The sequence below is a fragment of the Chrysochloris asiatica genome, unplaced genomic scaffold (assembly GCF_000296735.1).
Source record: "Chrysochloris asiatica unplaced genomic scaffold, ChrAsi1.0 scaffold00588, whole genome shotgun sequence".
NCBI lineage: Eukaryota > Metazoa > Chordata > Mammalia > Afrosoricida > Chrysochloridae > Chrysochloris > Chrysochloris asiatica.
Genome location: NW_006409106.1, coordinates 326,677 through 340,608, shown reverse-complemented (window position 1 = coordinate 340,608; position 13,932 = coordinate 326,677). Strand labels below are relative to the sequence as shown.

Here is a 13,932-nt window from a genome sequence, read left to right as displayed (position 1 = left end):
GATGTTCTTGATGTCTTTCCACAACTCCCTGGTTTTTGTCATTAGTGCCTGGTGCATCAAATCTGTTTGTGAGATGATTTTTAAATTCAAGTGGGATATGTTCAAGGTCACATTTTGGCTCTTGTAGACTTCTTTTAATTTTCTTTAACTTCAGCCTGAACTTGCATATTAGCAATTGATGGTCTGCTAAACAATCCACACCTGGCCTTGTTTTGGCTGATGATGTGAACTTTTCCATAGTTGTCTTCTTTGGTATTTTAGGAAGGTATTTATAATGAAGAAGTCATTGGTCTTGTAAAATTCTATCATGCGATCTCCAGCATTGTTTCTATCACCAAGGCCATATTTTCTGTCTGCTGATCCTTTCTCTTTATTTCCAACCTTTGCATTCCGATCATCATTTATTATCAGTACATCTTGATTGCATGTTTGATCAATTCAGACTGATGAAGTTGGTAGAATTCTTCAATTTCAATTAGTGGTCGGTGCGTAAATTTGAATAGTATGGTATTAACTAGTCTTTCTTGTTGGTGTATGGCTATTATCTTATTGCAGACATTGTACTTAAAGATTTTGATGATGAAATTCCTCTTGAATTTGTCATTCCTGGCATAGTAAACAATATGATTGTCAGATTAAAAATATCCAATACCAATCCATTTCAGTTCACTCATACTGCCTAGTATATCAATATTTATGCATTCCATTTAATTTTTTGACAACTTCCAATTTTTGTAGATTCATACTTATCTATTTCATCTTCTAATTATTAACCTGTTTATAGCTGTTTCTCCTCATTTTGAGAATTAAGCAAATTAAGATTCCAAAAGCCTTACTCTATTTGTGTCATCATGGTCAACTCTACTTTGAGGAGACAGCTCTTCCCCAGTTGTATTTTGATTAGTGTCCAACCTGAAGGGCCCATCTTCCAGCACCATATCTGACAATGTGTTTCAATATTCAGTATTCTGGTGCTCACAGTGTTCCACTACTATTCTTAAGATTTTCTGTGGCCAAACATGTTCCTCTGCTGTTCATCAGGGTTTCAGTGACTAGGCAGTCAGATTTATATGAAGAGATTATCGTGTGCCTGTTGTGTTCTACACATTAACCTAAAGATTAGTAGCTTGAACCAACTCTGCTCTGCAGAGGGAAAATCTACTTTTGTAACGATTTTCAGATTCGGAAATCCTTTGGGGTGATTCTCTACTCTGTCTTCTAGGGTTGTTTATGAGTCAGAGTCGACTCAGTGGCAGTGAGTGGCTTCTCAGCACTGGGAATAGGTACTGCAGTGGTAATCAAGACAGAAGAGTCTCTGTCCTGATAGACTTTGCATTTTGAACATATAGGGGAGGGGATTCAGACTATAAATTAATAAAATATTTTCTGATTGTTAAGAGCTGCTTGAATGAATAAAACTTGGGTCTTGCAATAGAATACCTAGGGCAGTGTAAGTGTTGGTTTTGGTTTCTAGCTGCCATGAAGTTGGTTCTGGACTCATGACAAACCTATGTGTGTCAGATGAGAACTAAGCTCCATAATGTTTTTCACTGGTTGATTTTACAGAAGTAGATCCCAGGATTTTTTCTGAGGTGCATTGGGTAGACTCAAACCTCCAACCTTTTGGTTAGCAGCCAAGCCAAGCTAACCATTTGCACCATCCAAACAAACAAAAACCCACTGCCACCCAGGGATTCTGGAAATGATGATTTATTGTTAAGTGCTGTCAAGTTGCTTCCAACACATAGCAACCTTGTATCATGTTTCCTAGAAGTAGCTAGTAGGTTTGAACTTCTGACTTTGTGGTTAGCAGTCTAGTGCTTATCCTATAGTACCACACCAGGATTCCAGAAGTGAGGATGGGGTGCTGTTTTGGAGAGATTTTATAAACTTAATACACTTGAGACAAATTTAGAAATCATTAGACTTTCTGAAAGGGGTGAATCCTAACACTCATTGGAGTTAAACTCTTTAACCATGGTTAAACTCTTTAACCATGTTCAACTGTAAGGGCAAAAAGCTAAAGGAACGTACCTTTAGACTTTTGTTTTATACATAAAATATTAGAGGCATAGGGAATGCACTGTATGATCTGGATTTTTTCCGTACCATAACTTGACAGATCACCTTCTTTATAGGTGAGGTGAACTCGAAACTCTTCAGTGTCTTGCCCTGTGAATGGTGCAAATATGGCATTCGCTCTTTTCTTGATGTGGTCCTCAACACAGTGATGACAATGTTGCATGTGCTAGTGCATATCTTCTATTTCTGAGGGATAAAATTAGAATGATGATTCATTCAGCTGGACAGTCAAACCTTTGCCTGCCATGTCCATATCTCCTTTTGAGGGTTTTCCCCGCATGTGGCCCTGATTGAACAGATGTAGATGTTATCTTTAGTCTGCTCAGGTGTTTAGGAGGTGTACTAGATCCAGAATACTGCACAGCTGGTGTGCCTCATGCTGTATAGGGAATGACCAAACCAATCAGACCTTTTTTTGTTAGAAGTTTGAGCTTTGCTCCTAGTTCAAGGAGAGATTTCTATTCTTGTAATCTTTATGTTCTTTAACAAATAAAATTTAAAAGCACAAATGAAAAGAGCCTTAGTGCAACACTGAGGTGGGAGAAGCTAACTGCAAGGTTGGCAGTTCAAACCCACCAACCACTCTCAGAAATCCCACATAAGATTGCTATGAGTCTGAAATGATCTGTCAGCACACAACAATAGCAACATGACATGTTCTTCCTAATAACTGAGCTTATATATATGAGCAGAACAACATATATGAAAAATAGATGCTTAACTGTTGGCACCACCCAGGGACGCCTATCAAGTAGTAGTTACGTTTTTCTCCATTTTTTAAATGCCAGTGGTAAAAATTAAAGATAATATAATTTTTGTGATTAAAATACAAACCTTGGACTTTGGTATCCTAAAGTTTGAGTTCTAATTCCACCATTTGCTAATTGTATGACCTTGGGCAAATTATTTCACTTTTTGAAGTTTCCTCAACTGTAAAATGGGATTGATAATGGTACCTGTCTAATAGTTGTTGTGAGGATTAAATAAAGTAATAGCATCACTGTTTCATAGTAAGTGTTCACTTGTTAAGTGCTAAAGAGTCAGTCCTGATTCATATCAACCCTGTATAGGGTTTCCAAGGAGCAACTGGTAGGTTTGAACCACCAACCTTTTGGTTAGTAGGCCAGTGCTTATCCTACAGCACCGGTAACAATAATTAATTCCTGCTGTTGTTGTGATGTGCCATGGAGTCGGTTCCGACTCATAGCGACCCTGTACAGGGTTTCCGAGGCTGTAAATCTTTTTGGGAGCAGAAAGCCTTATCTTTTTCCCGCAGAACAGCTGGTAATTTCGAACAGCCAACCTTGCGGTTCGCAGCCCGATTCGTAACCAGTACGCTACCAGAACTCCTTTAATTCCTGCTAGTATTCATATTTATATAAAGCTTATGATTCTAGTTTGTTACTCATATCTGTTTATTTTCACCTTGGAATAGTTATTGCATTTTTACATTAAAAAAAGGTTACTTATTAGATTCGTATGCATCTTTGATGTTCTTTGGGTAAATAGCATTGCTGTTTAGTCAGCTATGAACATTATGTGCTCTCTGTCACTTGTGAAGATAATGGTAGTGATTTCTTTATTGGAAGTTTTACATAACATTTGGCTAAAAGTATTGCTTTCTGATTTGCCCATAGTCTGCTTTGTTTATTTATTTATTTTTAGTCTGCTTTATTTTTATTACCTTTTTATTTATTTATTTTTTGCCGCACACTTCTGAAATGGTTCTCTATTTGACATTTTAAATTACTGAGGAGGTTTATGAGTCTTCTTTTCTAAAAAAGACGCCCTTGATAAGAAACTAATTGATCAAACTTGGGCCGAATAAGCCATTTGACCTGTGGTAGCTGAGATGGATTGCTCTAGAAACTCCTTTAACATTAATTTGGGTATTCAATAGATTTAATGGTGTAAAGAGCCCTGGTAGTATAGTGGCTTATGTGCGGGCCTGCTAACCCAAAGGTCAGTAGTTCGAATCTATCAGTCACTCCATGGGAGAAAGATGAGGCTTTCTGCTGCCGTAAAGATTTACAGCCTCAGAAACCCTATACAGTGTCACTGAGTCAGAATTGACTTCATATCACATAATCACCACCACCACCACCATTAGTAGTATACTACCCTGATGTGGTTCTATAGGATAAGCACCAGGCTGCTAACTGCAAAGTCGGTGGTTTAAACCCACCAGCCTTTCCTTGGAAACCCTATATAAGGTTGCTGTGAATCTGAACTGACTCTAAAACACTTAACAACAACTTAATACCCTCATTAATACCTAGTGCACTGGATATTTTCTGTTACAGGTTCACATGTAAGTCCTTATTTCCTTGTGTGAATTAGCAGTCTTCCAAATCTTTTAAGAGCTGGGAGCATTCATGGGAGTGTGGTGGTGTGTGTCACATAAATAACTAGAAAGATGGTCAGACACATCAAAGATTAAAAGGTTTTATTAGCAGGCATTGGAAAGGGATTTCCTATAATTACATGACTTAGCATTGCCTGAATGCAGTATATATTTGGAACATGGGAAGATGAAAATGTTTGCTTCTAGTTTTGGGTCCATTATGACTTTATTTCAGATACTAGAATGTTGAGGCTATGTTAAAACTATTCAACTCAAGTAAGCATCAGGAATAGCCTTCATTAAATTATTTTAAAATGTCACTTGTGTTTGTCTTGAATAATTTTATTTCTTTTAAATCTGTTTTGAAACCCAGTAACCTATTCATTTTTCAACTTTTATTGCAGTGCCTGATCAGCTTTCTAGCAGGAGAACGATCATGGAGGTGGTGCCAGCTGAGGTGAATAGTTTGCTTCCAGAGGAGATAATGGACACTGGTATAACATTAGTGGATGATGATAGTATTGAGGCTGTTATTGTTTCATCCCCAATTCCCATGGAGACAGAACTGGAAGAAATTGTCAACATAAATTCTACTGGTGACTCTACAGCCACGCCCATTTCCACGGAACCAATCACAGTGTACAGTAACCACACTAACCAAGTTGCAGTGAAAACCACAATTACTAAAGCAGATTCTAATACCACAGTGAAACCAGCTTTTCCAAGTGGCCTTCAGAAACTTGGTGCTCAGGCTCCTGTGACTATATCAGCCAATCAGATTATTTTAAACAAAGTATCACAGACATCTGATCTTAAACTTGGCAATCAGACCCTTAAACCAGATGGACAGAAGTTAATTTTAACAACTTTGGGCAAGTCTGGTTCACCAATTGTTTTAGCACTACCCCAGACTCAGAAAGTTACAACTCAGGCCCAGTCAGGAGATGCAAAGTTACCACCACAACAAATTAAAGTAGTTACCATTGGAGGGAGGCCAGAGGTGAAACCTGCCATTGGCGTCTCAGCATTGACCCCAGGAAGTCAACTGATTAATACTACAACTCAGCCCTCTGTGGTACAGACACAACAGTTAAAAACAGTACAGGTAAAAGAAAAAGGGGGCTTGTTAAATTCAAATGCATGTTACAAATTTAAATTGATTCATAGTTGTGTTTGCAGGATGATTGATTACATTGTTGTTACTGAATTCTTTTGATTGTTGCTTTTAGTAATTTTGTGGGGTTTTGTAAAGGTTGATATGCCCATTGCGTATGAAAATTTTTGCCAGAGAATTTACAGCAAACAAAATTTTAGTTAAATTTCTAGTTATTTTCTGCATAGCCCTCTACTCCTTTTAAAGACCATTTTATTTTTAGTGATAGTTTGATTACAAGAATGATTTGTAGCGATTAAGATGCCAGGATTGCTGCTAGACTTCTAAAAAATCATTAAGATAATTCTTTTCACTTGACAGTTGGCCAAGGTGGGAAAACTTTGCTGTTCTGAGAAACAGTAATGATGCATATTAGCTAGTGTGGTCTATGTCTTTGGAATTTCTTATTTAGTGCCATCATTCACATTTGCAATATGGAAAAGACAGTGCCTTGGAACTGTCTGTAGGAACTATAGGAACATATGTTCTATAGAGTTCAATCGCCTATGAGTTCCCTCTGTTGCTCTACCAGCTATGAAACTTTGGGTGGCTTACTTATCTTTAAGTTTGTGACTTTAGCTATAAAATGGCTATTTGACCAAGATGAAATGTACAGTAAAAGTACCCAGTATTATTCTCAAAACACTGAGCATCCTTCAAACTGTGACCTATTCCTAGTATGAATAGGATCCTAAGATAGAAGATTATCAGAGAATTCATTAAATGCTTCCCAGATTTTCATGGTCCAGTAGACCTTTTTAAGTTATCATTACAGAAATATAATTATCCACTTGAGACTAGGGAATACAAATGCATTCTTTGTTTGAAAGAATTGCCTCTTTGAAGAGGGGAGAAGGCATGCATTGCAGTAGTAAAACAGGTATATAAGGAAGTAGAAGGCTTGAGGAACTGTCTACTTCCAGTTGATATTGGAAGTAATGTTTTCATTACTGTACTGACAAAAGAATTAGAAATAGTTTTCCATTGTATTTAAGAGCTTTCTCAAATCTTGTGATTTGCCCATGTCCCTTCTGCTATTGTTAAATGTTCTTTAGTGCCCTTTTCTTGTTCATTACCATATCCCACTTATCTCTGGTTTCCTTTTTCTTCTTACTTTTTGATGAGGGTTTCTTGAGTGAGATATCCAATCAGTATCAAGCATCTTGGCCTTAGCTTGATTTTTATCAGTTTTGAAACTTGTTTTTATTGGTTTACCAGATACTGAAAGCATAAACCAGATTGTCAGTTTTTCATTTGCAAGAACAATGTGTTGTTGTTGTTGTTGTTGTTGTTGTTGGGTGCCATCCACTTATTTTTGACACACAGTGATCCTGTGTGCTAAAGAATGAAACACTGCCCAGCCCTGCACCATCCTCACAATTGTTATGTTTGAGCCCCTTGTTGCAGCCGCTGTACCACACCATCTTGTTGGGCGCCTTCCTCTTTTTCACTGGTCTTTTGCCCAACATGATGTCATTCTCCAGGGACTGATCCCTCCTGATACCATATCCAGTGTATACATACCAATTTAATGACCAGTGTACTTGTGTCCTCTAGTTTTCTACAATAATCCCCCAAATGGTGTTGTTGTTAAGTGCCATCAAGTCAGTTCCGACCCTTAGCAACCGTGTAATAGGGTTTCGGAGGAGCGGCTGGTGAGTTTGAACTGCCACCTTGCAGTTCAAACTAACTTTGCAGTCCAGTGCATTAACTCGCAGTGCTACACAAGGACTCCCTAAATACTAATAAAAATAAACACTGGGGATTAATTTTTATAATTTACTATTAACTTTTATAGATCTTGGTTCTATCTATCTATCTATCTATCTATCTATCTATCTATCTATCATCTATCTATATATAAGTACTACTAGTAAACAGCAAAAAAAAACCCAACAAACTTCATTTCAAATACTGTTCTATGTGTTCAGTTATTTTTAGACAACTCAGATCATTCCAATTCAGAAGTAATCTGCAAAGCTCTGATGTACCCAGATGGGGGGGGAGGGGAACCAAAAAGTTACCTATTTATCTTTTTTAGGTACTAGAATATTTGCCTTTAGTATTACATGGTATATGTGATATTTTTACCTAATCAGCCCTGGTGTAGCATTGTAGGATAAGCATTGGACTGGCAACTGCAAGGTCAGTAGTTCAAACCCACCAGCTGCTCTCAGAAACCCTGAGCAAGGTTCCTATGAGTTGGTACTGACTCAGAAGTACACATTAACAATAACAGTCCTTGGGGGTGGTGGTGGTAGTGTGAAGTCAGTTCCAACTCTTAGCAACCCTGTATAGGGTTTCTGTGGCTATAAATCTTTATGGGAACAGAAAGCCTCATCTTTCTCCCATAGAACCGCTGGTAGTTTCAGACTAGCTGACCTTGAGGTTAATAGCCTAACTTGTAACCACTATACTGCCAGAGCTCCTTAAACAGTCCATAGCTTTGTCTTAATTTTAATTAGTGTTAAGACTGTTAGAGCATAGACAGTAAGTCGGTAAGGGTGGAAGAAGGAGACCCTTCTTAAGGGAAAGATGACAGTTGAGGCCAGGGCAATAACAAACCAATATAGTTACACTTAATTACAAGTTTCTGAGCATTTTCTGTGTTTTATGTGCATAATATATAATAAGAAAATCATTGACATCAGGTCGGTTCCATCTCATGTAGGATTTCTGAGGTTGTCAATATTTATTAGAACAGAAAGCTGCCTCTTTCTTCCTTGGAGCGACTGATAAATTTGGACTGCTGATTCTGCAGTCAGTAGTCAACTGTGTTCTGGTGTGGCACTGTGGGTTAATGAGCTGGACTGCAAAGTCGATTTGAACCGTAAGGTCGGTAGTTCAAGCTCACTCGCCGTTCCTCGGAAACCCATCCACGGTCACTATGGGTCGGAAACAATTTGATGGCACTCTTAATAGGAGCTCTGGTGGCATAGTAGTTACAAATCGGCCTGTGAACCACAAGGTCAGCAGTTCGAAACTACCAGCTATTCCGCAGGAGAAAGATGCTCCCGTAAAGATTTATAGCCTCGGAAACCCTGTACAGAGTTGCTGTGAGTCGGAACTGACTCCACAGCACATAACCACCACCAATAACTACAACAGCCCAATGCGTAACCCACTATAATAGAATAGTAAATGACTAGGAGTCAGAAAAGTGTAACCCCTTATTTTCTTCTAAATCTAACACAATGCCATAAACTGCCTGAATGTATTATTTGATGGCATGTTTGACTACTTCCTTTGTAAATTTCCTTTTTTGATGTATTTTTGTCTTAATCTGCCAATTAGATAAAATTATTTAAAATGATCCTTTATGATTTATTTTACTTGATAAAGTAATTTTGTGTGGCACCATAGGATAAGCACTCGACCTCAAGGTTGGTTTGAACTGCAAGGTTGGCAGTTCAAACTCACCAGACGCTTCTTGGAAATGCTATGCAGGGTCTCTATGAGTCAGACTGACTTGATGGCACTTAACAACAATTGCAACAAGCATTCATAATGCAAAAATTCATGCTTCTTTAATGGAATTACAAATTGTTATTTTCAGCAATGCTCCACTAAAGAAACAACCACAAAGGCAAGATGAGGTTGTACATTTAAATAATTAATGTGCAATTTTGCTTTATTGTTTTAAGTTTTTTCCTGCTTGGTAAGTATTCCTATAAGTCACATTGTTGTGAAAATGGTTAAAAATAGTAAGGTTCCTTAAGCTCTTAATGTGTACTTTTTAGCTAAGGTTATTTGGATTTCTAAGAACATCATTACTTCCACCTCTTGAAATTACTAATACTATTAACTGAAAAAAGGAGCTCTGGTAGCGTAGTGGTTACGAATCGGGCTGCGAACCTTAAGGTCAGCGGTTCGAAACTACCAGCCGCTCCGCGGGAGAAAGATGAGGCTTTCTACTCCCGTAAAGATTTACACCCTCGGAAACCCTGTACAGGGTTGCTATGGGTCGGAACCGACTCGATGGCACTTAACAACAACAAGAACAATTAACTGAAAATTTAACTTATTTCTTATAACTACATGTGCATTTGGGAAATATTTTGCCTGTATGTCTCCCTGAGTTGTATCAACTTTTTAAAGTGTAATTATAGATTTTTGGGGGGTATGTAATAGTTTTATATGCGGAGTATTTTAAAATATAGTAAGGATTCTCCATGTTTAGTGTTTTAAAAAGTGGTTTGCATTTAATTTATATTTTTTTTGTCAGTGCTATGTTCTAAAGGTAAGAAACTAATATTCTGAGTGCAAAAAAGTGTGTTATTTCATTTCAGTTTATAATTTGAGCACAAATAACTGATATTTAGCTAAATCTATGTTGTGTTACAGCTTCTGGTATATGAATTTCTATCACTGAAGTTGTCATGATAATAAATACATTATTCAGAGTCTTATTTTCTATATCTGCTAAATGATAATATTTAATGTACTTCCTAAAAGTTTGATTTTTATCATAGCTAAATTTTTCTTTTAGAGGAAGCTTTTACTTTGCATACTTCCATAATTTTAACCTGAAAATACTGGTAACTCTACTTTGCTTAATTTGTGAAAAATTTTAGGGTGGGTCAACAATGCCAGTCAACATACAATTTCTGATCAAAGATGAATAAAGTATAGACCCACCCTTGAAGGACTTTATTGTATTGTAACAGTATTTTAGTAAATAGTATTTCAGAGTCTTTGCCTTTAGAATAAACATTCTAACCAAACTTGTCTCTTTGTATGAGAGGACATTAACTTGTTTGATTTTTCCTGTACCTACTGGTGGCATAGGTCTGAGATTGAAAATGTAATCACAAATTTATCTTTTATGTTTATATTTTGCTTCCAGTGACTGTAATAATTTTATCTACAGATGACTTCCTTATTTGTGCTGTACAACTTTCTTAAATAGCTTTGCTCCACCTTTTTATTACTGAATAGTTTACTTGGAAAAAGAATATTGCTTATTATTAAATATTACTTTTTATTATTTACATGTATAGAAACTAAAAATAAGATTTAAATCTAGAAACAAAAAATAAGAATTTGTAAGATAATACAAAAATATTATGTGTGGGCTTAAGGGTATTGATCATATTAATGTTTTGAAGAATGGCTATATTTTAAATGTTTTTAATGTAAACCCTAAGTAAAATGTATTTTGTCAAGTATGCTGTTTTCACATATACTTTTGTGTATGTGATCTGTTTAATTTTGACTAAATGGGTATTTTATCAAACATACAAATGGTCTTCATAGTTATTTGTATGTTTCAGATTGCTAAGAAGCCTCGAACACCAACCTCTGGTCCAGTAATCACGAAGCTGATCATTGCAAAACCAGTTAATAGTAAAGCAGTTACAGGACAGACAACTCAAGTGTCACCACCAGTCATTGCAGGTTGTATTTCCTTATGGTTTATTATGCTGTACATTTATCTTTTCTGCTAGGTAGATTTAAAACAGCCTGTTCTCCCACCTTAAAATGCTTTAGTACAGCAAGTCTATATAGCTTATTATTATCAACCAAATTAGTTAATAAGTGTTGCACTTACTAAATGTGTGTTTCAAACTAAGTGCCTTATCTCAAAATCAGCCCATTCCTGTAAGTCTCCTTAGTTTTTGGTAGACTTTTACAGTGCAAATAGTAGATTCTAGGAATAGTAGCTAACATCTAGGTGCATGGTAGTGTTCTAAGTTCTTTATTTATAATGACTCATGTAATTCTCAGGCAATCTTATGAGGCAAGTACTAATAACAACCTGATTTACCAGTTCAGAAACAGACACACTCAGCTAGTATATGGTGGAGCATTTAATGATTTCGGTTTTTTTTTTTTTTTTTTTTTTTTAGTTATTAGATGTAATTCTCAGGCAATCTTATGAGGCAAGTACTAATAACAACCTGATTTACCAGTTCAGAAACAGACACACTCAGCTAGTATATGGTGGAGCATTTAATGATTTCAGTTTGATTTTGGTTTTGTTTTTTTTTTTTTTGGTACGGTGCTGTAGGGTAAGCTCTTGACAGCAAGGTTGATTTGAACTTTAAGGTGGGTGGTTCAAACTCACCAGGCGCTCCTCCAAAACCTTATACAGGGTTGCTATGTGTCAGAACCAACTCGACGGCACTTAAAACAACAACAGTATGCAGTTGTCTGTGAATAGAAAATTGCCTAGTGATAGTACTTAAATTATAAGAAATTTTAGCTATTTTTACCAGCAAACTCCTTAGTGTGGCTCAATTGCTTTTCATTATGTACTTTAAAATTTGTCATCACAAATAATTTGATTTCAAGTGTTCTATCTTTTTATCCCTTATCTTACCTTTGTCTTGGAAAATTTTAGCTATTTTTATTAGTAAACTCCTTAGAGTGGCTCAGTCCTTTTTCATTATGTACTTTAAAATTTGTCATCACAAATAATCTTGATTTCAAGAGTTCCATCCTCTTTATCCCTTAGCTTATTACCTTTGTCTTTGGACTCCCAATCTAGCAATTCTTTTGACTTTGAAATTTATTGACCCTTCCACTTTCTAATTAATAATCAATCACCTCCTTCCTGTCCTTAAATCCTTCCTTACTCAGCATTAGAATCCATGGTCCATCATTATTTCTTCCTTGTAAATACTGACGATTCTTTTCCCCCTAGAAATAATAATGGTCTGATCAAGCAAATCATCAGTTTGACACTCAACAAATAACATACTTCATTGCATCTCAATGATTGCAATCCCTTCCATCAGTTATCCTGCTTCCTCCATGATTCTTGTTTCCATTCCACCTTCTTTCATAACCCTTCTGAATTGTGTCCTAAGGTAAATGCTGCCCTTTTGATCTTGAAGGGTTGACTGTGGTAACTGGTTTTTAATTCAGAGCTATAATAACTTTACTCTTTTTATCAGTTACAAGATCATTTCTGATTTCCATTATGCGAAAGGCTTGTTTGAGTCCTGGTATGGCACTGTAGGAGATGCATTCCACTGCAAGTCAGTGGTTCAGACTCACCAGCCACTCCTCTGAAACCCTATGCAGGGTCGCTATGAGTCAGAACCAACCCAGCAGGACTTAACAACAAGAAAGGCCTGTTGGAGCGATTCTGGATGACAAACTTTTGGTGAAAAACTTTCAGATACTAATTACGCATCCTCAGAATGTGTTTTTGCATAGGGTGCTTAAGTTTTCTTGGGTATATATTGTTGTTTTGTTGTTAAATGCCTTCCAGGTGATTCCAAGTCATATCAGACCTTGTATAAAGTTTCTGAGATGCAATTGGTGGGTTTGAAACACCAATCTTGTGGTTAACAGTACATTGCTTATCCTACAGTACCATATCAGGACTCTGAGTAGATATTAAAATCATCTAACTGCCCTCTTTGATCAATTTGTACAACAGCAGGTAACTCTAAGTCAATAGCAGTGATTTTTCATTGTCCTCAGGCTTTGAATTATATGTAGAGAGGCTTCTCATTTCAGCATTTGGGAAAAGATTGTAGTTTGAAGGTGGTGTTGGGTAAGTGAGTGTTTTATTTCTTTTTGGCCCTCAGTAGAGAATGTTTGTGATGGTTTAGGGGTCTGGTCTCTAGAGTTCTTTCTAGAGTCAGATATCCTGGAGGAAAGATTTGAAAGGTTTTTGATTTGGTGCTGGTTCAAGAAATTGACTGAAAGCAAACAAGATCAAGATGCATTTGAGATAAGAAGGAACCAACAGCCCCCTGGGAGACCTTGGGCAGGTGGAGAAGGGTTAACTATGAGGAATGCTTCAAAGCAATGTTCTTTATTGCCCTTGAATTTGAGAGAATCCCTTAAAATTTTAAATTATGATTGAAAATTGTGTGCTAAGCATTAGTAGTGTTTGTAGAAGTGTCTGAATGAAGTTTTGGTTAATGTCAAGAGTCTACCTTGTCTACCTTATCTTAAATATATCTTCTATTTGATTATCATGGATATTATTGCTAGTTCTTTGTATCTTTTATAATATATAATTTATAATTGTAGCTTCACCTTTTAAATGTAGTCAGACTTATCAGCCCTACCAAAATGCATGAGATAGCCTTCAATTAAATTTCACTAGCATTCTTGGCATTAAATTTGGTTTGGAGGGATAAATTCTACTTTTAACTAACTGTTTGAACTCATATAAGCTAAATTTGAAACTACTGAAGTTCGTTGAGTTATCTGATGACAGTGAGAGCTTATCATCTTTATATTGTAGCTAATGGTTGTTAAAAGTACACTTAGGGGTACAGAACAAACAAGATGGCGGATCGGGTGGACATGTAGCAGAGAGCTCCACCAACAACAACACAGAATACCCGACCAAGCAGGCTCAGGGGATGGTCCCAGAACTCTGAACCAC

General features: G+C 36.7%; 1 protein-coding gene across 3 annotated transcripts in view; it reads left to right on the top strand.

The window, feature by feature from the left end:
* Positions 1-13,932, top strand: part of LIN54 (lin-54 homolog (C. elegans)) — a 109,819-nt gene that overhangs the window by 19,659 nt on the left and 76,228 nt on the right. Inside the window, exons 2-3 of one of the 3 annotated variants that reach the window (XM_006877752.1) lie at positions 4,831-4,883; positions 10,853-10,976. In XM_006877752.1, the coding sequence (XP_006877814.1) occupies positions 4,863-4,883; positions 10,853-10,976 (145 nt within the window). In that variant the 5' untranslated portion in view covers positions 4,831-4,862. Of the gene's footprint in view, positions 1-4,830; positions 5,532-10,852; positions 10,977-13,932 lie in introns of all 3 variants that reach the window. The other 2 variants (XM_006877750.1, XM_006877751.1) reach the window with 2 other exon arrangements.